This window comes from Beta vulgaris, chromosome 7 (assembly GCF_026745355.1).
Source record: "Beta vulgaris subsp. vulgaris cultivar EL10 chromosome 7, EL10.2, whole genome shotgun sequence".
NCBI classification, from domain to species: Eukaryota; Viridiplantae; Streptophyta; class Magnoliopsida; order Caryophyllales; family Amaranthaceae; genus Beta; species Beta vulgaris.
In genome coordinates, this window is record NC_079208.1 from 6706662 (window position 1) to 6730330 (window position 23669).

General features: G+C 38.2%; 1 protein-coding gene across 4 annotated transcripts in view; it reads right to left on the bottom strand.

The window, feature by feature from the left end:
* Positions 1 to 23669, bottom strand: part of LOC104898514 (amino acid transporter AVT1C) — a 79190-nt gene that overhangs the window by 34901 nt on the left and 20620 nt on the right. For 2 of the 4 annotated variants that reach the window (XM_057396139.1, XM_057396135.1), the window contains exons 4-11: positions 18298 to 18623; positions 8945 to 9159; positions 8119 to 8142; positions 7567 to 7747; positions 6939 to 7039; positions 6269 to 6387; positions 6008 to 6143; positions 5896 to 5919 (exon numbers count right to left, since the gene is read on the bottom strand). In XM_057396139.1, coding sequence (XP_057252122.1) covers positions 5896 to 5919; positions 6008 to 6143; positions 6269 to 6387; positions 6939 to 7039; positions 7567 to 7747; positions 8119 to 8142; positions 8945 to 9159; positions 18298 to 18623 — 1126 coding nt within the window. The remainder of the gene's footprint in view (positions 1 to 5895; positions 5920 to 6007; positions 6144 to 6268; positions 6388 to 6938; positions 7040 to 7566; positions 7748 to 8118; positions 8143 to 8944; positions 9160 to 18297; positions 18624 to 23669) is intronic. The other 2 variants (XM_057396137.1, XM_057396138.1) reach the window with 2 other exon arrangements.

A 23669-nucleotide genomic window follows, 5' to 3' on the forward strand; every position in this document is an offset into this window, starting at 1 on the left:
CCAAGCTTCCCTACTATATTACCATACTGAGGACAACCTCTCCACATAGTATAATATTTGAAATGTCTTTTACCTTCCTTGACACCAGGGTGTATAGTGATAAGTGCACGAGAATGATCAAACTCCCCTTCACTTTGAAAACATGCTTTAGTAGCTCCATAACATTCTTGCCAAGCTTGATTTGCAAGTACTCTATCAAGCTTAGAAAATAATTTAGCTTCTCCATGTTGCTTATTTTTTCAAGTAAAGAGATTACCTGAGCATTTAATATCTTCTACTACACACTCTAGCATGCAATTTCTAATATCAACTATCTCAACTTCTCTTACCAATGTTCCCGCTCTCTCGTCTAATTTCATAACACGATTATAATCACCACATAATATCAAGGATCCCGAGTCTTCATATGACTCAAATCAGTCCACAACTCTTCTCTTATGCTTCTTTCATTGAAGACATACACAAAAGTGCAAAAAAATCCAGCTAAACCACTTCTAGGTTGCACATACCAGTGTATCATCTAACTACTACCTTTATTATATTTATAGAAAAAGTACCAGGCTTCCAAGCTAATATTACTCATCCACCATCATGATAACTAGCATTAGATGTGAAATACCATTATTCATTCAAGACTCATTGATAAGACTACCCAAACTAGTAATGTTCACCTTAGTTTCCAAGAGAATAACCATGCCAACAGAAAACATATGAATGTAAGCCTTCACATCATCTTATTTTTTGACGCAATTAATCCCTTGGACATTCCAACATAATATTCTATCCATGTTGGAAAGGAGGGTCTCCTTTCTCATCATCAATAACAACTAGACTAGCATCCTTCTCCACACTAGTTTCACTAGCATTCTAATCAGCTAAAAAGTGAAATGCATTACCAATTGAGGCAGGTTTTCCCTAAGACACTCTTACCTTGATTGGTTTTAGAGCTCTTCGAAAACCTTATGGATTGATTTGCTTCTTATCTTTCTGAACAGTTACTTGTTTCTCCACTCTAGGTTCCTTCACAACTGGTTGTGGCTGTGATTGTGGTTTTGGAATCCAAACCTACCTAGTCTTCTTCGCTTTACATTCTTGTGTCATTTGACCTCATCTCGTCATAGCCACAACCACTATTCTCTGGCTCTGCCTCTCATTGTGTTCCTCCATCGGGGTACATATGCTCCGCGTCAAGTTTATCTGCTCCTTACTTATAGTCGTCGCATTACTTATAGTCGTCGCCTACTCAATATCTATTGTGACCACAACAACCACATAGTTCAACACCTTATATCTTGATCTCCATCACTGCCCTCTTATTTCATACCGACACCATACCTTTCAACTCCAAATCATGTGGACCTAATCCCTATTCAACTTGTATGTCTTCAAGATTACCTCTCTCGAAAGACAAAGATGCAATGCCTCCTTATTTCTCTTAAGCTTTATGGCATGGTGGATGGTTCCATTCCGTTACCCAATCCCACTTACTTGATCATCACGACAATTCTCATCCTAATCCTTCATTTTACGAGTCTTTACACCTTGATCAGAATGTCACATATTTTGACTTTTGTACCATTGTCTCTTGATATTATGACTGATGTGCATGAACTAGCTATTAGGGGTAAAATTTAGGCATGTTTGATATCCCATTTTCTACATGCTAGTATGGTTAGGTCTATGGAATCAAAAGCTCGCTTAACTCATATAAAGAAAACTGATCAACAATCTATGGATGCTAATTTATCCGAAATAAAGGTTTTAGTTGATTCTCTTGTTGCTATACAATGTCTAATTCTTTCTCAAGATGTTTTTCAGTATGCTTAATCTGGTTTGGAACGTGACCTTGATTATGAGCCTTTTTTTTACTACTATGTTATACGCGTCTTCCTTTGACTTTTGATGATTAACGGCTTAGACTAAATTTATAATAGCAACGAGTTAAATTTAGCAAGTCTTTGCGGACAACAGTTTAACTTCGAGTTCTTCATGATCCAATGGTAAGAACCAAGGGGGTGGCCGTAATAAACGGTTAATAATAGTACTAAAGGAATGGTAATAACAATCGTGGTGGTGGCCCATCCAATTCTTGTACACGTAATCAATATGCAACAGACTCAGACTCGTGGCAATGGTATGAGTAATTCTAACTTGTCATTATTAAATTTTTCTTGTGCTAATTCTATCACTAACAATCGAGTTTCAACATGCACCAATTCTTCTAGTTGCAACATATGCTCAATCCTATTTCGGATATATACTTGTGATTTGTGTTGGAATTCTACTCATCAAGCAGCTTATTGTCCTCATTGTTTCAATTTCAATCCCAACTTTGTTCCTTCATTTTCGGATAGTAAACACATGCCCTTGATGCGTTGTATGTTGGTGGTGAAACAAATGACTCGATGTAGTATCCTGATTCGGAAGCTGCTTCTCACATGACCCTTCATAAAGTTACATTTTATTCACTACTTCCTTACAATGGTTCCAGTTCTTTTGTAGTTGATGATGGTACCTCAATCCCTATTAAACAACTTGGTCATCTAAAAGTTTCTACTACGAGTCGTCCCCTTCAATTAACCAATGTTTGTCATGTTTTAGATTTATCACAAAATTTACTTTTTTTAGACAATAAGTTACTTTTTGTTACTAGGTTATGTTGGGATAATGATTCTATTGTGGTCTTGGATGAATTATATGTATATGCTAAGGACAAGAACGAGGGCAGTTCTTCTTCGGGGTTCTATTAGTGATAAAGTCTATCCTATTCATGTGTTGTTAGACTAGAGTCATCTGTTCAGATTGTTACTAAGGTGTCTAGAGATATTTGACATTCACGCCTGAGTCACACTTCTACTAGAGTTGTAGGATCTTCATGCTCAAATAATTATACTTCTTGTAGTTCAAAATTTCCTGATGATTGTGTTCATTGCAAAGTAGGAAAAGTACATCGCTTACCTTTCGAACCGGTTCAACAATATTCTACCTATCCCTTATATTTGATACATAGATGCTTGTTATATATATACTGCGTTTTACACCCATAATCGGTTGTCGAAATATGTTTTATGTGGAATAACGTCCCTTTATACTAAGTAGTTGTTTCCTGATGATTGTGTTCATTCCCATGGGAAGTTCCATTTCCTAGGAAGTTATTTCCCTTTTCTAATTCCTATGAAGTTTACTAATGTGTTTGGTTGACATCAAGAAATTTGTAATTCACACCATAAATTGATGTGGAAATTTTGAATGATCGAGGGGAGGGGGGGTAGGTGAATAAATTTGCACATTTTGTGGGAATTTTAATTTTCCAGGAATTTTCATTCCCCCTATTTTCCCCACTTCATGTCAATCAAACAATTGTCCAGTTTAGAAATCATGGGAATTTCTATTGCCTACGTAATTTACTGTATACCAAACAATCACAAAGCATTTTAATCGCCCATCCTTTATGAATTTTCGAAATCTTTTGGTTGTTCACGTTTCCCATTGCTTACGGATGCTCATCGTCACAAAGTTCAACCTAAGTTCAAGCATTGCGTTTTCTTATAGGTTATGCTTCTAATTATAAGGGATATATAGATGTCTTGATCCTATTATTGGTAATGTTTATATCAGTTCACATTTCATGCTTTTAGAGCATAAATTTTCTTATAGTACATTGTGCCCTCTAGAGCGAGTGCTTCTCTCACTTCTAGCGACATTACCCCGTTTGTATTTATGCCCAACTGATCCCCAACCCCAACCATAGTTACCTCTTCCTCCATACATCTGAAATCTATCGATGTCCCTAGTGCGTCTTGCTCTTCCTCTTCTCTTGTTGCATCAGTCTCAGTGTCTAATCTCATGCTTAGCTTGCCTATGCATTGTGTTAGTCTTCCCATGACCACTGCAGGCTCCCCTCCACTACCTGTTGGTTCTCCACCTTGACATGCTAGCTCGTTCATGACATGTTTTTCCGCACCTATGTCTCATATTCTAACCCCTCTCTATCCATTGTTGTTGTTTGCACGCACCTACCTATGGTTCTATCAACGGTCCCCGATTCATTGCCCATTGTGTGTCTCCTCCTCCCTATTAATGCTCACCCTATGGTTACTCGATTAAGAGATGGGATTACTAAACCTCATCGTCTTTTGGATCTTAAAGTTGATGTTGTCGGGTCTTAACCCATTAGTTATAAGCAAGCGTCTCGACATTCTCGGTGGCGTGAGGTTATGTATGATGAGTACAATGCAGTGTTACTCGGAGACCTTCATTTACTAAAAAAACGGGGCGTTGTATCTTGTCCGACATGACACTTTACTTGGATACATCATTTTAAACTAATTACTTGACTTTTTTCTACAAGATAGCCGAGTCGGACACTTGGATACTCATATCCGAGTAGACACTCAATCCTGTGTGAGTAACATAGGTATAATGTTTTAAATTGAAATCACATTGGGGAGTCGGTACCTTGAAACTACAATTGTAACATTCTCATATGTATGTGAGTATCTAAGATCAAGTACCATTATGATGGCACTGCAGAACGGTTTTAAGGCTAGACTTCGCAGGCAGGTATTGATTACTTTGAAACTTTTAGTCTTGCTGTTCTAATATTGTGCATTTGGTTCTTACTATTGTTATTACTTTTAAAAATTATCTTTTTTCATGGTTTTCTGAATGAGGTAGTCTATATGAGACACTCTAGGCTTTATTCATCCTACAAAGCCCTGATCATGTTTGTCATCTTTGTAAGTCCATTAATTGTTTAAACAAGCACCTTGTGCTTGGTTTTCTCGTTTCCGTAATTTTTTGATCTCTATTGGTTTCAAATACAGTAGTTACAGAATTCCATTTTTGTTTTTAAGTCTCAAGGTCATATGCTTATTCTACTACTTTATGGTGATGACATTGTCTTAACTGATAGTTGTCCTATCCTTATATAATAAATCATCACTATTTTTCTACTCAATTTGCTATGAAAGATTTAAGGGATTTGCATTATTTCTTGGGTGTTTAGGTTATGCTTACTCCTAATACTCGTTTACTTCTATCTCAGCAAAGATATGGCCTTCACTTACTTCGCATGTTTTATTTGCATTTTGTCAAACCTGTTCACACACACCCGTTGTTTCTCAAGTCACCTTGTCACTCCTCGATGATGAATCAATTGCAGATACTATCGATTATCGTAGTATAGTTGGTGCATTACCATATTTGACTATGAGACAGGGGCGTAGCCACTATGGGTTCACTGGGTTCAGTTGAACCCATAGTGGATTTGAATAAGTAGAACATCTTGCAACAACTTTAGGAAGGCATGATTGTGGCGCAGTGGTAATTTGTGAACTTAGATATGTGGTTGTCGTTGCAAGACACGGGTTCAATTCTGCACTTTGTAATTTTCGGTTCCTTTCTTTTCTTATCAATTTTTTAATGTTTTAAATTGATTTTTGTCATTCTCTTTTGATAAATTTCGTTTCTTCTCTTCTTTCTTTCATCTACTATAGTTTTGAACTTGATCCTCTTCTCCCCTCCTATTTTTCTACCTGGTGAACCTATTTTTTCTACCTTATGTCAACTGTATTCTTCATTTTATTTTTAAACAAAGACTTAAATAAAGCTAAGTTGTTAATGATGTTTTAGAGAAAGTATTCATAATTTCCTCAAATAGTTATTCACTAATGAGATTTGCATCTCTGAAACTTTGATTTTTTTTTTTTTGCATCATACGAAATAATTTAATTGTCTTAACATTCAAGTAATTGAACCCACATATTATAATTCCTGGATACGCCACTGCTATGAGACGTCCCAATATATGCAATAGAGCTAAACATAAGAGAAGCTTCTTCTATATGCAATAGGATGCGAAGAATTTTAGCCATATTCAATGTAAATTAAAGGATATTTTGTAAATGGATTGACCACCTGCAATCATAATTAAGAACCAATATCAGATTCTTGTCAACAAAGAGGAGATAAGACAGAGAGAAATAAGATTTCTTAGACTCCATACAGTTGTCCAGACAGCAACCTTGGATGCAACCAAATTTTGAGGCATGTTAAGCGTGAACTGTGATTGGGTTGATTCGCCAAACATTAGATATCCGAGGACAGCAGCCCCAACACACATGAATGTACAGATAGCAAAGCTGTGCACAAATATATTCTTTTGGTTAGACAACATCATGTATGTAATAGTTAAGCACAAAAGAACATCTTCAGACACGATACAACAAGCAACATTAAGAAGAGGATGTCAGTCCATAAACGTTACCAAGTAAGAAGAACAGCTGGATATTGGCTTCGGTTTGCCATTGAAGTATATATGTTGGGATAGACAGCATGTCCCGAATAGCAATAGCCATAAAGACCAATTGTAACTGGTAGGGTTGATAAATGTAATTAGGGATGGCAATCCAATCCGAATCCGACTCTAGTCCGCTCCGATCCGAAGAAAAAAATCCGAGTTGACTCCGACAAAAAAGTAATCCGACTCCGACTCCGTTTAAAAAATCCGACTCCGAGTCGGAGGAGGGTCGGAGTCGGATCTCATAAAATAATCCGACATCCGAATCCGACTCCGACTTTGAGTCAATCAATCATTTTTTCTTATTATGTAATGTATTATTTATGTATAATCTGACTTCGACTTTCAACCAGTTGTATTATATAGGCTTTTCCCACAGAAAAAATAATTAAAAAATTGAAAGAAAAATAAGTCGGATCAGGTTCGGAGTCGGATGTTCGGATTTTAAGTCGGATGTTCGGATTTTAAGTCGGGTCGGATCTCGGAGTCGGATGTTCGGATTTTAGGTCGGGTCGGATTCGGATTTTCAAAGTCGGATCTCGGAGTCGGAGTCAGACTCGGATTTAAAATCCGACTTTCTGTAGGGTCGGAGTCGGATTATGCATAATCCGGTCCAAGTCCGACCCGTTGCCATTCCTAAATGTAATGTTGTTCCTTGACCAACAAAACCAACTTGATCGACTAATCCAACCCAAAATAAACATAAGAATACCAGTACTGATGCAATTACTCCACCAACTGAAAAGAAATGAATAGCAAATTAAAATAAGTGTTGCGAGAGAGAAATATATACGACAGATGTAGACTTGCCACATATATAAGGCTATGTTTAGTTCACCTGAAATATCCTGATCTGAACTTATTTGATCTGAACTTATTTTTTCTGATCTGATCTCATCTGATCTGATTTAAAAGATCTTATCTTTTAGATTTTTCTCAATATATAAGAAAAATATAGTCATGTGGGATCTTGTTTGATTCGTCTCAATGAGTACTTTATTAATATTCAATTATTATAATTTTTACTAATATGTAATGAAAGATATTTAATAGTAATAATAATTTTTAAATATAAGCATGATCTGAACTGATCTGATCTGATCTAAAATTATTTTTTCTAATCTGATCTGATCTGATCTGATCTGATCTGATCTGATTAGATCTGAAATAAGCAAAAATAAGGTGAACTGAACATAGCCTAAGTTATATATATGCATACTGTTGAGACACCTTTCATTCAAGAAAGGTAAACAACACTTCCTTACCAGATACGTAGCTCAGGATGCTCAAATCACGCACCCAACAAGTAGGAAGTACAACAAGGGTGGCTGCTAATGCAAATAGGTGGTAGGAATCCAACTCATAACCAAGCAGTGTTAAATGAGCATTTGGAAACAATGATGATAAATTATCACTCTCGAGTATTATATACTCCACACAACATGCCTGTAATAGGAAGAAAACAAAATATTCAATGAGGAAATATGATGGAGGAAAACAGTACAGGCATTATCATGAGCTTCTCAATATCATGTATTTGCATTTTTGCAGATCAACACTTTGTTTGGGTAGCAATATAAGTTATATATATTATTGTTGAACTTATAATTTATTGAAATTTTTTTTAAATTATGTCTTAGTGTAACTTTATCTCAACTTATCTTAGTTTATTGATAATTATTTAAGCCAACCTCAATTGACCGGACCTAAAACATTTTAGTTAGTAGAATGCACCCTAAGTTGGACCACTAGCAAAATTTATCCCAATAGTAAAAAAAACCAACAGTAGAAAATTCAATATTTAAATCTCCACTTACATATAATTCCACGTAGAGAATTATCTGCATAACATAAATAAAATAAAAACAAGAGTTAACTACAAAAGATCATTAATTGGTCCATATATGTATATTTTATATATTTAAATTTTCATCAATGCCCTTTGAGGTGAACACAGAAGGGATGCAACTAGCAAAATGTGTGGGCCCCCACTATTCGATCGACAGCTCAAGCAATGAATTGTTCAATAAAGATATAACTAGTTCTTGTACCGGATCATACGCCCCGAATTATTTAATGACGTATATTTGAAGTCTTCAAAAAAAAAATATATGTCTTTAAATGATATTTTACCCTACAAAAACCAACACGAGCATTGTAATATAGTTGGTAAGTGTATTAGCCAATCAAATGAGAGGTCACGTGTTCGAGTCTTGAAATACACATTTTTATGGTTTAATGTCTCATTTCATTGTATGGAGGCAGGAGGGAGATTACATGTGGAAGCATGACATTTGATTGTCTTGGGTTATGCTTACTCCTAATACTCGTTTACTTCTATATATAATATATTTCTAACTAGTTCTTGTCTCGGACGATACGCCCCGTATTATTTACCAACGTGCATTTGAAGTATTTAAAAATAGAAACACATGAGTATTGTAGCGTAGTTGGTTAGTGCATTAGCATATCAAATGACAGGTCATGGATTCGAGTTTGTAGATATATGTAGATAAGTTACAAATCTTATGCAAAGGCTTTGTAAATCATCTCAGTTCTGAGTTCTCAATTAGTATTCTGGCAAATAGCTTTTGCGGCATCATAAGCTAGATAAAGAAAATGAGAATTAAACAAAAGACATACCGAGATAACAATTCTTCCTAATTTACCAAATGCAGCTTGACCAATATCCGGGTATGTTTCCAACCCTGGAGCACTGTCCAAGCAATAACGTAAAAGAAGTCCAGTGTAGAATGAGAGAACAGCAAACATGAGCAGTATTGCAAGGCTAAGCCATCCTCCCTCCTTAACAGCATAAGGAGTAGAAAGTATTCCAACTCCGCACAAAACATTAATTCCTGTTAAACATCAACATAACAATCTTTATTCTTATGTTTCGACAGTGATTATCAACAAGTTGTTTAAGCCACTTCCTATTAGGGAATGTCAAATCTTATCTACTACGAAAAATGCAATCTGGTTCCGTAATACATGAATAAAAGAAAATTAAATTACTTTTTCTAGTATAAATCCAAAACTTAGGTAAAAGCTGAGAGTCATTAATGAGATGCACTCTATTTAACTTGCATCTAAATTTTGCTTCTCTTTTCTTAAACTTTCTTCATAATAGCATATCTCGTATAAATTATTTTTCGTATATTTGATTTATTTATTGGTAAAACGATAGGGTGTGTTCTCTTCAACTTATTTATACATTACTTGTCAATTATCAACTTGCTAAAAGTTTGTAGTGAAGCAATCAAGCCCAATGAAGGAAAAGTGGAAGTAGAGGTACATAAAAGACTGGCCAAATTCTCTTAGACCTACTCTCCACTATATATAGTCCATTTGACATCAAATTAATGGCAACTTCATCTAACTAGATAAATACATATATTTGACAATTCTCTCCACTCTCTTGCTTTCTAGTGCTCATTGGACTGACTCAAGCATCGGAGAGGCCTCTCCCAAAAACCCCCAGAGTTAGTCTTCTTATTTTGTAGGTGACAGCCCAGTTAGAGATTCCGTTCAGCTTTAATCAAACTCATATCCATTATTTAGCAAAGTTCGACTTGTTATATCCACTCATATTACTGTTTTTAGCATAAACAATTTGGCGCTAGAAGGAGGGATTGATTTCAAAAGCCACTCTCGAATCTCCAACTATGGAGGCACATGTCATGGGAGAAAATCCAGCACATATAGTATATGAATGAAATAGGGAGAGAATGCCTTCGACTCGCTCCTTGCAAGAGGAGATGCCCTGACCAATGGTCGGGAAAGTCCTAACAAGGGATAAGGAGGATACCACTAACAAACTTCTTGCCTTCCCGACACTAGAAGCCATGGATCTCGCCATTAAAATTCTACAAGTAGCGCAAAGATACATGGCCTAAGGCAGGTCCCAAAGGGACCACAACCGGAAATACACAACTGTCTAAAGGCTCGAGATGTCTGGATAGAGTAGACACTCGAAAAGATGCCACGGGGATACGAAAAAGGCGAATCCAAAAGGAGAATTGCCCAAGAGGGCTCACGTAGACGGGAAGCTTAGGGTGACTTCGAAGGCGAAAAGAACATTTAACCAAGCAGTAACAAGGCTAATAGTAATCAGAGCGGCAGATCCCCCTGATAAATAGAGCAGCAACAACTACCGAAGAAATCAGCCTCCCACGAAAGTCCCCTTTTTTAATGGAGGTTTTTTTGGAGCTGATCCTAAAGGTCAAGCTCCCCACCATGTAAAGAACGATGGCAGCGGAGATCCAACAGATCATGTGGCTGTGTATGAGGGTCAAATGTACCTAGGCTAATATACGGATGTCACATAGCACAAGATCCTCTAAACCACCCTCATAGGATGGCACAAGCTTAGTTTCATACTCTACATAGAGACTCATTCAGTAGATTCTGGTAATTATCGGATACCTTTAAGATGTAGTCCATTAGTGGTTCTAGGCGCGTCAATCACAAAAAAGCTGATGACCATCCAAAAAGAGGCATATGAGAATCTGTGTGATCTCATTGGCAGATTAAATAGAGAAGTAGTGTCCATTCACAATTGGAACATTACTTAGCCATCCACATGTTAAGGAGTTGCTTCCAGCTAGGGCGCTTCAAAGAAGGCCTCAACTAGTCCTCCATACAGGCGCGATAGATTCCCTTCAACTCGCTGACACATATATCGCTAGTGAATAATTCAATAGGATGACAACACCTGCTACACCTACCTGAGAAGCAAATGGGCTAAAAATAGAGTTAGTCAGCTCAAAAGAAGGTCAACCAAGCTACATAATCCACCAAAACACCCGCCAAGGAAAAAGGGGTCACCTTGTAAAAAAATTCAACGCCTACACCCCTCAAACTATGAATAAGGAGAGCCTGAATTGGAAAAGCCATCCAGAGCGAGGTAGGCAGGAAAGGACACAAACAAATATTGTGACTTCCACGATTTCCTCTACCATGCGACGACTAATGAATGCATCAATCTGAAGAACAACATCAAAGACCTCATCTAAAGGGGGCAATTTAAGGGATATAAGGACTCTAATAAGGCTAGATCCTCCTAGAAACGAGCAACAAAAGACGCTCACTCGAAACGCTTGAGTAAGAAACCAAGGAAGAAAAGATGATCTACGTCCTCTTTGGATGTAGATTCCAGAAGTGAGCAGAAGGCCCACCTCAAAATAAAATCTTTCCTACCCAACCTCTACTCACTAGGGGAAAAAGCCCGTATGTCGAATATGCCAGACATATCCTGCATAGCAGCAGACTACAAAGGTCTGACCTTTCCACATTTATACCCCCTAGTACTCGATATGGACGTCTACAACAATAACGTTCTTAGGGTGCTCAACAAAAGGTACGTACAGAAGTATTACACATCCTTAGTAGGCTTCATAAAGGCATCACTGGCCCCAAAGGGAAAAATGAGTTCCTCTAACGTACAGAGGAAAACTGTAGGACGATCATCCTTGAATTCTTGGTGGTTGACGTACCCTCGACCTAGAATACCCTCTTGGGTTGGAAGTTTCTGAAAGAAGTCAATGGGACAACCTCAACACACCACCAAACTATGTTGTTCCTAAATCTATACAGAAAGGTCGACAACTTCATGGCTATCAAATGTTAAAAAGATCGTGTAAGATGATTGATTCCCATAATACCCGATTGTCACCGCCAATGTTCGCGAGAACAATAGATCTAGGGGGTTAAGGGTCGGACCTGAGAAGATACATATAATCTCCACAAGGTGGATTATCGTCTGGCGGAGGGATCAAAACCCGAGTACAAGGAAAAGACAGAGGAGGTCTGCCTCGATGAAAGGACACCCCTGAAAACGATTAGAATCAGGACTGAAATAAGCCCTAAGCTGAAATAGCAACTAACATGCCTGCTAATACGAGAATTCACATACATCTTGGAATACTCCAAAATAGACATGTCGGGAGGTAGATTCATCCCTCATCAGCCATAAATTAAGCATAATGGAAGGTTGTGGACCCATTAAGGAAAAAAGGCGAAACTTCTCAACAAATAAGAATGAAGCCATTGATATACAAGTAAAAAGTTGGTCGAAGTGAGTTTCATTGAACCCTGCAGATACCAAGAATGGATTGCCGGTGTAATAATGGTTAAAAAGGCAAATGATAGCCGGAGAAATTGTGTAGATTTCACAGACTTAAACAAGTCATGTCCAAAAGATTGGCACCCTCACCCCATAATTCACTATCTAGTGGATTCAACCAGAGGCCACACACAACTCAACTTCATCGACGCCTTTTCGGGGTATCATCAAGTGTTCATGCACCCAACAAATTAAGGATAAAACGACAATCATCACTAGTTGCTAGGTGTTTAGCTACATTATGATGCCTTTCAATTTGAAGAATACAGAGGCTACCTACCAAAGGTTGGTAGACTACGTCTTCACGGACCAAAAGGGAAGAAACGTAGAGGTCTACATAGAGGACTCCATAATCAAGAGCGAAATGAATGGAGATCATGTGATAGACCTCAAGGATACTTTCTCTAACCTTCGAAAACACAACATGAAGGTTAATCCAAAAAAATGTGTCTTCGGGGTCGTCATATCTGGAAAATTCATAGGGTTCCTAATGACTGAAAGAGGGATCAATGCTAACTTAGACAAAATCAAGGCAGCCTTCAATCTGTCATAACCTAAATCAATAAAGACATAGTACGCCTAGTTGGGATGATGGTAGCCTTATTGAGATTCATCTCCAACACCTTTGAGAAGGCAGTCTCTTTCTTCAAAGTGCTCAAAGGAAACAAATAACTCAAATGGAGGGAAGACCGAAAATAAGTCTTCTAATAACTCAAATAGCATCTCTACGAGTTACCAATGTTGATCATACCCAATGCACGGAACACGTTATACTTATATATAGCTGTCATTCCAGCCATGGTCAGCGCAATACTCCATAAAGAGGAAAATAAGTTGTAGAAGCCAAAATACTTAGTTAGTCGCACGCTGAGAGGGGTAGAGAGGAGGTACCCCCTCATTGAAAAAGCAGTTTACGCCGTCATCATTGCCGCTAGAAAAATCAAGCCATATATTTACTACACCAGGTAGTTGTCTTGACAAACATGCCCTTGGAAAAATCGCTGGAGAAACTAGGGAAATAAGGCAGGTTGGTAAAGTAGGAACTAAAGATGATGGAATTTGAAATTAAGTTCCGATCTAGGATAGCCATAAAGGCCCAAGCCTTGGCGGAATTTCTTGGAGAGTGCTCTTACCAAGAGGAACTAGATGTGGACGCCAAATTTTGGCAGTTTTTACAAACGAATCTACCACTGCTGGTAAATCAGGCATGGGGGGTGATAATGATCTCCTTCGAGGGAAAAATCACCAAGCATTCCCTAAATTTCCATTTGAAAGCATCAAATAAAGACGCATATATGAAGCAACTATAACTAGTTTGAAACTGTGTCTAACACCAGAATCCGATCATATCCACCTGAAGACTAACTCAAAATTGTTTGTAAATCAAGTGATAGGAGAATATCAGGTGAAATGTAAAGCCCTCACATCCAAATTTCAGAGCTTCAAAATCGAACAGCTCCCTAAAGTGCAAAGTGCACATGTACACGCCTTGTCCATGCTAGGAAGTTCTTGCCTCCAAGACTTGAATCGGCCTGACTTAGTCGAGGTAAGGCCCACCAGCGTTATTGTTAAGTTAGCATGCATTGCAGTCAACACCAAAGAGTCACCTTCATGGATGGATGACATAATAGCTTTCAAAATAAGGGAGGACTTATCGAATAAAAAGACGAGGGCAAGGAAAGGTAAAACTAGCCATCGCCAGATATTGTCTCATCAATAATGAGTTATATAGAAAGTCTTTCAGCTTGCCACTCCATAAGTGTATTGGCCCCCGGGACACAAACTACCCACATAAAAATTCACATGTTCATCCCTGCCCCATCACCCATTGCGGCGGGAAATGTTTGACCCATCCCCGCCCCAGCGGGTACGTATTTAGACCTATCCCCCCACCACCCGCATGGGTATCCATGCCCGCTTCGCACTCGCATCGACACATTTCATATCCACAACTATCCTCTCAATAATCCCAAATAATCTACTAGTACGACAGTTGCAAAAGAATATTATTAACAATTTAAGTATATAAATTGGATTTTAATAATAACTAAAATACAAGTTATGGATCCTTTCCTTTAGAATCTTATCGTCTAAGATCATCCAACTCGGGATCCTTATAGCTTCCTCTCAACAATGCAACGGGGTATGTGAAGATGCATCGAGAGAATGATTACCCTATCTACCACCTCGCTCTCTTCAGATTTCAGGGCCAAAATAACCAAATTATCCTTTGGGGTTTGAAACAGAGGAGGTTGAGTTAAGAAGCCTCAAAAGTCCTCCTGGAAGAAATAGTAGATGGCAAGGCAGGATGGCTAGAATGGTCCTCCAAGGCATGAGGATGAGAGCTCCATGCAGCAAACCACCTCTGGGGCTTAAACCCTAGAGGGTAAGTTGGAAGAGAAGGAGGAGATTCAAGCTTGACACAAGCACCCCTGAAACACGAGACTCCAAGTTCGAGGGCATTTGGAGAGTCCTTAGAGAGAAAACCAGGGACCTTCCACAACGAATATTAGGGACTCGACTGACTATATACGTGTTAAAGGAGATGCTCATCCCCCCCCCCAAAAAAAAAAAAAAAGGGCCTGTTAACCCAAAAGTCACAATTCAACTTGAAATAGAGAAAGAAAGCAGTTAGCTCCCAGAAAAAACATGAAGAAACAAAATTTACTAAATATTGCAAATGTATAAGACAAATACAAATCTCACTTTTGTAAAAAATGGGGCTCATGCCACCTACAGAACATAACTTCTCATCTTCTAAATGTGGTCTAAATTAGGAAGCCAAACACCAAGTAGAAGGCTTGGAACTTCCGAAGAGCATGAGTAGCTTGTCAGGTCCCCTTAAGTGGTCATAAACGATGCACTTATGAGGTGCTAAGTCTATTGTTGGTCATGACTTAGTCAGGCGAATAGGAGCTTGATCTCGGAAAGGGTGACCCGGGAAAGTGGGCACCATATGTAAAAGTCAAGTATTCTTCCTCCCCTTGCCTGCCATTTATGCAAGAAAAGGTCATCCTAGAACAATCAAGGATAAGAAATACCACCAACCCTTCCCATTACAAGAGTTAGTTGGCCAAAGATTAAAGAGATAGCAAAAAAAAAAAAGGGGCATCGTCAAAGGATAGCATATAAAATCACAAACCTAAATGAAACCCAACACTCTGTGCAGTACCTAGCAAGTTATCTAGGATAGACTGATCTCATGCAAGACTAGAATATGAGAAAGAAAACGTGATGAGGAAAATGAGGCCATACTCCAAATCGGCCACGTAGACGGCCATTTGGCCTTTCGAGGAAAGCAACTGACCCTCCGAGCTCCAAGAGTTCACATCCGTAGCCCTTCGCCAAAGATATGCTAAAGAGATCCTTCGCTTGGATATGAGTATGGTGTTACTTCATCACCTTCCAGCAACTCGGACTAAACTTAGCCTTGATGGTGCCTCCATTTTGGGCACGGTTGTTCCAAACAACCCAGGTTTGGTTCGCGGAGCATTATGGGAAGATTAAGGCTCCAGTAGGGCAGTATTTCTCTCCCTGACAGGAAAGTAATCCTACCCAGGCAGTTGAATTTCTTGCGAAAAAGACATTTCGAGCGAATTGGAGAAGGATTCAACAATGAAAGTTCAGTAAGATTATCGAAAGCTTGGAAGGTTGGCTAGAGTGAACAATGAGAAGGAAGTTAAGTTCGATATAAAGGGAAGAGTTCAGTGTGAATGAAAAGATGAAGAAGTAAATAGGGGTTCTATTTATAAAAATAAAGAGAATGAAAGGTGGTAGTAATTTTAAAAAGCGGTATGACGTCCGAGACAACTCCTATTAAGTGGCGTGTGCTAAAGGGAAAAAAGCAGCTTTGGCACACAAACCACCCACCTTCTAAGGCATGATGATCAATCGTGGGTTTGATTCAAAAAACTTGCCACATTTTGATCAGGTTATTCCAAAAAGATTCAGCACTCGTCCAATTGGGCCTCCTCGCTGATACCTCAGTTCCACAACAACCATGGCCCAATCACCAAAATTAGCTTCACTATCCGAAAACCATATCCAACTTATTATGCTACGAATATGATAACGAGTCTAGGGGAAAATTGTCGGGGGTCTAAATATCAGCCCAAGTCCTTTGCGGTTAATTAAAAGGCCATAGTCAAGTAATCAATCCCAAGGAAGGGAAAGTGGATGTAAAGGTATATAAAGGACCCGCCCAATGCCTCCTAGACCTACTATCCACTATTTTATTAGTCAAATGTAAGCAATATATTACTAAAAACGCGAAGGTGCCCTCAACATAAATACCTCCTAAACTCCATTTTGCAAACACAAACAGAGCACACCCCTATATACATTACATAGTATTATCCCTCATTACATTTTTCAAGATTTTGTAACCATATTTTTTCTTCATTAGACCATTTCTCTGTCATCTTAGCTCTAGCACTCCAACAAGCATCTTATTGAATACTTTTAACAACATTTCAAGGTCCTAACATAGTTGTATTCCACATGGAGTGATTCCTTGCTTTCTACACATAATATACAGTTGTTATCAGTGCTGCATAGCAGACTTGCTACTTCTTTTTAATCCTATAGCATTTAACCCATTTCTTGTAATTTGTACACAAGTCTTCATTTATTGAACTTTCAATCCTAAGAGAATTCATTATCTTGATGTATACTTGTCTAGTGAATGAACATATAAAAAATAGATGCATACATGAGTTTTATCCTAAGCAAGCACTCAATATTATAACACAGTAGCATTTACAAGTCTTTCTCTGGTTCTAACTTTACCCAAAGCCACAAGCGAATCTATAAATGCATGTTTAGGCACATTCATATAGTTCCAAACTCAATAATGCCATCAAACTGTCTCAAACTGACCTTTAATCCACTTATAACCCTCCCTAATTATGTAGCTTTTACCATTATTAAGCCATTGGTTCCTACTGTTATAACTAGAATTACAAATATCCTTCACTTTGCATATGCCTTATCAAACCCAACTACCGTTTATGGGAGCTTTATACTCCCTCTAATCACTCTCCTTGATATACACATGGTGGACCATTTTAATCCACAAAAGTTCCTCTTTCTAAGCCACCTGCCAAATATACTTTTCCACAGTTGCCACATTCCAAGTAATGTGATCCCTCACTCCTAAACCACCATTCATCTTAGGAAGGGAAACTTAACTCCAAGTAATATGAGGTGGTTTATGAAGGTAAATCTTCCCTTCCCACAAAAAATCTCTACATACTCTCTTGTGTTCTATTGCTCTCCACTATGTATAGTTCGTTTGTCATCAAATGAAAGATAACTTCATCTAGCTAAACAAGTACATACATTTCCTCTCCACTCTCTTACTTTCTATTGCTTGCCAAATGAATTAAGTGTTTGAGAGGATTCGCTCGGAAAATCCAAGTTAGTCTTCTTGTTTTGCAAGTGACAACCCATTTGGAGGTTCGGTTCAGCATTCATCAAACTCCCATTCATTTAGCAAAGTCCAGCTTACTACTTCGTTCTACTCACATTACTGTTTTTAGCATAAACAAATCATGCCTCTATATACTTTGTTTTATATATAGGTAAGAAGATTAAGGCGTGTTATGTTCATGTTCTTATGCATCACTTGTCAATATATCAATTTAATTTATTTAAGCTTATTTTAACTTGGCTGAACTTATTACTTAAGTCTGAAACTTATATGTCTAATGTTATGATAATGCACCCTAATTACTGAGCGAAAACCACTAGACAATTTCTCGATAAGTAGACAGGAGTTGCAAGTTGACACTTCACTAAGAAGCTTGCATTGATAATTAAACGAGTATTCAACACAGAAGAATATACGAGATAAGATAATTAGCCAGCTAACCATTTAACAAAGCTTGCCCAAATGTGCTTCCCTGTGAAATTGTAAATTCAGTTGATATTCTAGATGGCTTGTACTCAGAATCTCCCGTCTTTGAAATTAGAGACCTCTTTGCAGGATTAGGACAAAGTAGGGAGTACGAGCTTCGACTTTGATGTTGTTGTTCCACATCTATTGGTGCCGTTGGTAAGAAGGGTTTTGTAATTTCAGCAGTGTGCCTCAGAGTTAATGATGAGGACAAAGGGGAACTACCGAACATTGACAAATAAGAATTGCCCAAAAATCCAACATTTGGAGATGCCACATTACTATAAGAATCAATTGATTGCCTGAAATACAAAAATCAAAGATAGACAAATAAGCATTATAATTATGATGATAGAAGAGAACATAAAGAAGGGATAATACTTCAGAAGTCAGTTAATTTCGCACAATTACGCCCTCTTCACTTCAACAAGATAATAATATTCCACAAAATTAATTTCTAACAAGCAAAAAAATCAGTTCCAATAAGGAAAAATCAGTTTAAATCAATAAAAATAACTAATAATCCACCAAAAATCAGTGCTAAATCAATTCTAATCAACAAAATCTGGTTTCAATCAGTAAAAAAATATTATAATGCAGTACACTGGTATCAAGTGAAGTGAACGGGGCCTTAAGTCTGCACGAAAATACAGTAGTACCACAATTTTAAGCTCATAGACTGAAATCCTTAGGCGCAAAAACCATGAGAGAGAGATAGCGTAACCCTAGTGAGAGAAACCATCTTCAACAATGGCAAACTGTAACCATAAGGAAAACCAAGCCAAACCTTCCAACCCCAACTTCTCGCACACTTTTCATAAACTACCTTCCCCTCTCCACAACTACTTCAGAAATAGCAGCAATTTTTAAACCCCATGGTACTATTGACTCCATCTATATCCCAATCATTCGTAAAAGCAGCAACCACAAATGTGCCTTCATCCAATTCCTTTACCCCGGCCCCAATCTCTTCTATCTACAATAAGGGATGAGAATGGTAGAAGTATCGGATCCCACCGTTTAATAGTGCACTATGAAAAATATGACATACCTCCAGCTTCTCCCCACCATATAAATAATCATCACTTTCCTCCCCCCCCCCCCCCATAACTCACAAAAAAAACCATTTGAAACCTTCTTACCCTCAACACCATGTTCTGAGGGATAATAAATCCTATAAAGAAGCTACATATCCCGTAAATAAATTAGACCAACAACCAAAAAGATCTCATAATACTTTAGAAGGCTTAGACCCTCTTAAACCTTCAACGCACTATCTCCATCTGGATAATCCAAATTATCGCCTCCCTGAACCTTCCACTCATAGAATTATGAGCTCGAGAGCTTTGGGAGAAGACATGAAACAACCAGGAAAAACATGGGAGCAATTGACATGGAGGATGATTATATTATGTCTATAACATGATAGAATGCGAGGAAAAAAAAGGAGGGTTTTCAACGAAGTATGGACGTGGTTGCATCATCCTTACTAATATCTAAAGGAATATAGGAACTCATACTAGCGGAAGGAGTAATTTGCCTTACTATCAAGCCCATGGGAGGTATGCTCCATCTCATCATTTTCGATTCCATTAAGGAAAAAAAGGCAATTATTAAGAGCAAATGGTTAGAGCAATAGTTTGTTGAATTAAGGAATGTTGATGATAAGTCAACCTCCTTATGGAGGGAGACATGCCTCAAGATAGTGGGGGTCCTTTGATCGGATGAAGTTATGGAAATTTTTATAAAATTGGATGTGTCTTTGGGAGGGTCAAATCTGTCAATTACAAGGAATATAGATGTGCATATGTCATGGTTTTTGCTGATATTCTTGTTGAATTAAATAACAAGCTATCTCTGGAGATTGATGGAAAACAATATCATGTCTTTATCTCTGAGCTTAGATATTCATATCCCAGTCCAAATTTGGGTCTTTTGTAGACCAAGTGCAGAAAGAATGATAAGGATAATGATTCTTCAGATGATGATGTATTGAATGATGTCAAGTCAACTCCCTGAAAATCGCCTCCAGTGTCTCCCTCTCCCTTTCGGCATGTAGAAGTATTGGAGTCACCTATTGCAAACATAACAAAAATCCTTGGCCCCCTCCCTTCAAATGAGGACCTCAGAAATTCCAATGACTTGAATATTGGAACTTCTTCCAATGATTGCCTTAAGAAGACAAAAAAAACTAGTTCCCCCACTATATGAAATTAATACCAATAGTTGCAACCAGATACCCTCCAAAGAAAATCTTCAATTGGTTGACACCAAAAAAGTTACCTTTTAATTTCTTATCAGAGGCTGGTCGCCCTCCTCTGAAAAACCCAATAACTACAAAAACAAAATCTCATATGGGCCCCCTATCACCTCTCTCTCTTTCTAAAAATTATCAGCCAAGACCAAAACATCTATCCCCGCTAAATTCACTAAATAAACCCAATTCCAATCCCCCCATTATAACTTCTCCTGTCCAGATTTCCAATAAATTTGGGCCTTTAAGCAAACCTCCCAGACAGACCTAATCCTCCTCAGATTGTTTTGGCTCTTCCTCATGCACCGGGCCGCTATTTCCTCTTAGTTTTGAAGAAACCATCCCAGCCTGATTCAACGCTGCTCATATTTAAAAAAAGAAAGAAAAAGTAGGAGAAGAAGAAAATCTCAAACACTCCTCTACTACTTTTATGCAAATCCACCTGGCTCTCCTAATCCTCTAAATTCTGGTGCTATCTTGGTTGATGATGTTATGGAGATGACAAGTATTCTAGGCTAATCCTTTAATGGATCCACGCTGGAACTCAGACACCGGATTCAAACTGTTCTTAATGGAAACTTTCAAGACTGGAATATCCATTGTCAATAAGTTTCCTCCCATCTCAGCTTATAAAATCTGTCTTCAATGAAACTCATTTCCTAGAATATAAGAGGCTTAAATGTCAGAATAAAGAAAAGTGCTCTCAGAAAGTTAATCTCCCAACATGATCCCCTCTTTGTTTTTATCCAAGAGATAAAGATGGAATGTTTCAACTCCAAGATCATTAAGTCCATATGGAACATTGATAACATAGGCTGGCTTTATGAGGAATTCTGACTATGTGGATGGAAGATTTCTTTCATGTCTTCACACAGGGTTGAAAATAACTAGATAGCAATAATCAAGGGTTTTTCCCCATTTCTTAATTTTCATGGCCTCTTGATAAATGTGTGTAATCCTTGTGATATGATTGCAAGGGAATTAGCTAGTGTGGAATTCAATCAGCATTCACATGGGCTGATTCCTAAACCCCTTGCCTCATGCTAGGGGATTTCAATGAGATCTTGGATGAATCAAAAAGGGGAAGTAATCATATCTCCCAAACTGGTGTTCGCGATTTTCATGATTTTATGCAGCATACTCATTTGATGGAGATTTTTCTCGGGATGGATGGTTTACGTGGTTTCGCGGCCAAGAAAAATCAAAGCTTGTTGTTTATTATCAACCCGGAGTGGTTCACTTTCCTCCCTTCTCTAAGTGTTTTGATCTTGAGGAGAAATCTTTTTGATCATTGTGCACTCCTTGTAAAACAAAATGACCACAATTGGGGTCCTAAGCCCTTTTGATTTCAAAACTGCTGGTTGCCTCATCCTGGATGTATGAAACTTGTCAAATAAACGTGGTCACTACTCTCATCTGCATCTTTTGGCTCTAAGCTCAAAGAAATAAAGGGCAGGCTGAAACAATGGAACTCTCTAGAATTCGGTCATATTGATGGGAAGATTGCTGAGACGGAAAATAAAACACATGATCTGGACCTCATTGTAAACAACAGAACTCTCACCGAAAGTAAATTAGCCGAAAGATGAAACGCCTAATCCGACTTTTGGTTGTGGATGAAGAGAAAAGAATTTTGTGGGGCTCAATAATCTCGGACTAAGTGGCTAAAGGAAGGGGATAGAAATACTAAGTATTTCCATGCCCTCGCTTCCATCTTGAAAAGAAAAAAACTGCATCTTTTCATTATCTATTAACGGTGCTCTTGTTAATGACCCTGCAAGTATCCATAAGGAGGTCGTTTCCTTTTTCAAAAAAAATCTTCAGGGAAGATTTCTCATCTAGACCTATTTTCAACAATCTAGATTTCAAGAAAGTATCAGAAGAGCACTCCTCGAATCTCACTGAACCATTTAGCAGATTGAAGATTGATGAAGCAGTAGATTCTTGCAATGGCCAAAAGGCTTCTAGCCCTGACGAATTTAACATCCGTTTTATCAAAGGAGCATGGGAAGTGATAAAATTCGACATATATAGCATCATTGATGAATTCTGGTCTTTCTATCACACTCCCAAAAGGCTCAAATGTGGCTTTTATTGCTCTTATAGCCAAGTGTGAGCACCTGGAGGGATTTAAAGATTTTCGACCAATAAGCATGGTCGGATGCATATACAAGATCATTGCAAAAATTCTTGCACGAAGAATCCAAAAAGTGATGGACACCATCATCGGCCCCATCCAGTCCTCTTTCATTGCGGGTCGCATTTTGGATGGCGCACTAGTAGCAGGGGAACTTATTGACTCTTGTTAAAAGAAAAGCATCAAGCTACAATCCTCAAGCTAGACTTTCATAAAGCCTTCGATAGCGTTGTGTGGAGCTTTCTTGAATGGACTCTTATTGAAATGGGGTTTCCTATGCAATGGAGGTCATGGATCATAGCCTGTGTTACAAGTGTCGGGGACTTGTATTCTCATAAATGGCTCCCCTACGATTCCTTTCAAGCTCCATAGGGGTTTGAGGCAATGGGACCCTTTCTCCCCTTTCCTATTTGATATGATTGTTGAAACTCTTAGCCTTGTCTTCCAAAACGCTACAAATTTGGGGTTACGAGCAGAAATTGAAATATCTCGTGGTGGCACTAAGCTCACTCACTTACAGTTTGCCGATGTACTATTGTATTTTGTCCCCCAAACATGGATTTCTTGCGCATCATCAAAAAGACCCTCATTTTATTTCAACTTGCATCCGGGTTACAAGTAAATTTTCATAAAAGCTCACTTCTTGGCATTGACATCGACGATATATAGATTCGAATGGCCGGAAGCGACTTAGTTTGCAAGGTGGGTAGCTTCCAAATCATGTATCTTGGGCTCCCAAATGGGGGAAACGAAAATTATTGGGAGCCTATAATAAAGAGAATTTTAAAAAGCTAGCTACATGGAAAGGGCGCTATCTCTGTATGGCCGGCCGAATAACTCTCATTAAAGCATCCATCTCGAGTCTCCCACTCTATTACATGTCCCTTTTTCCAGCCCCAAAGGTGTGATTGAGGCTATAAACAAGTGGTAACGTCGTTTCCTTTGGAGTGGTGAAGC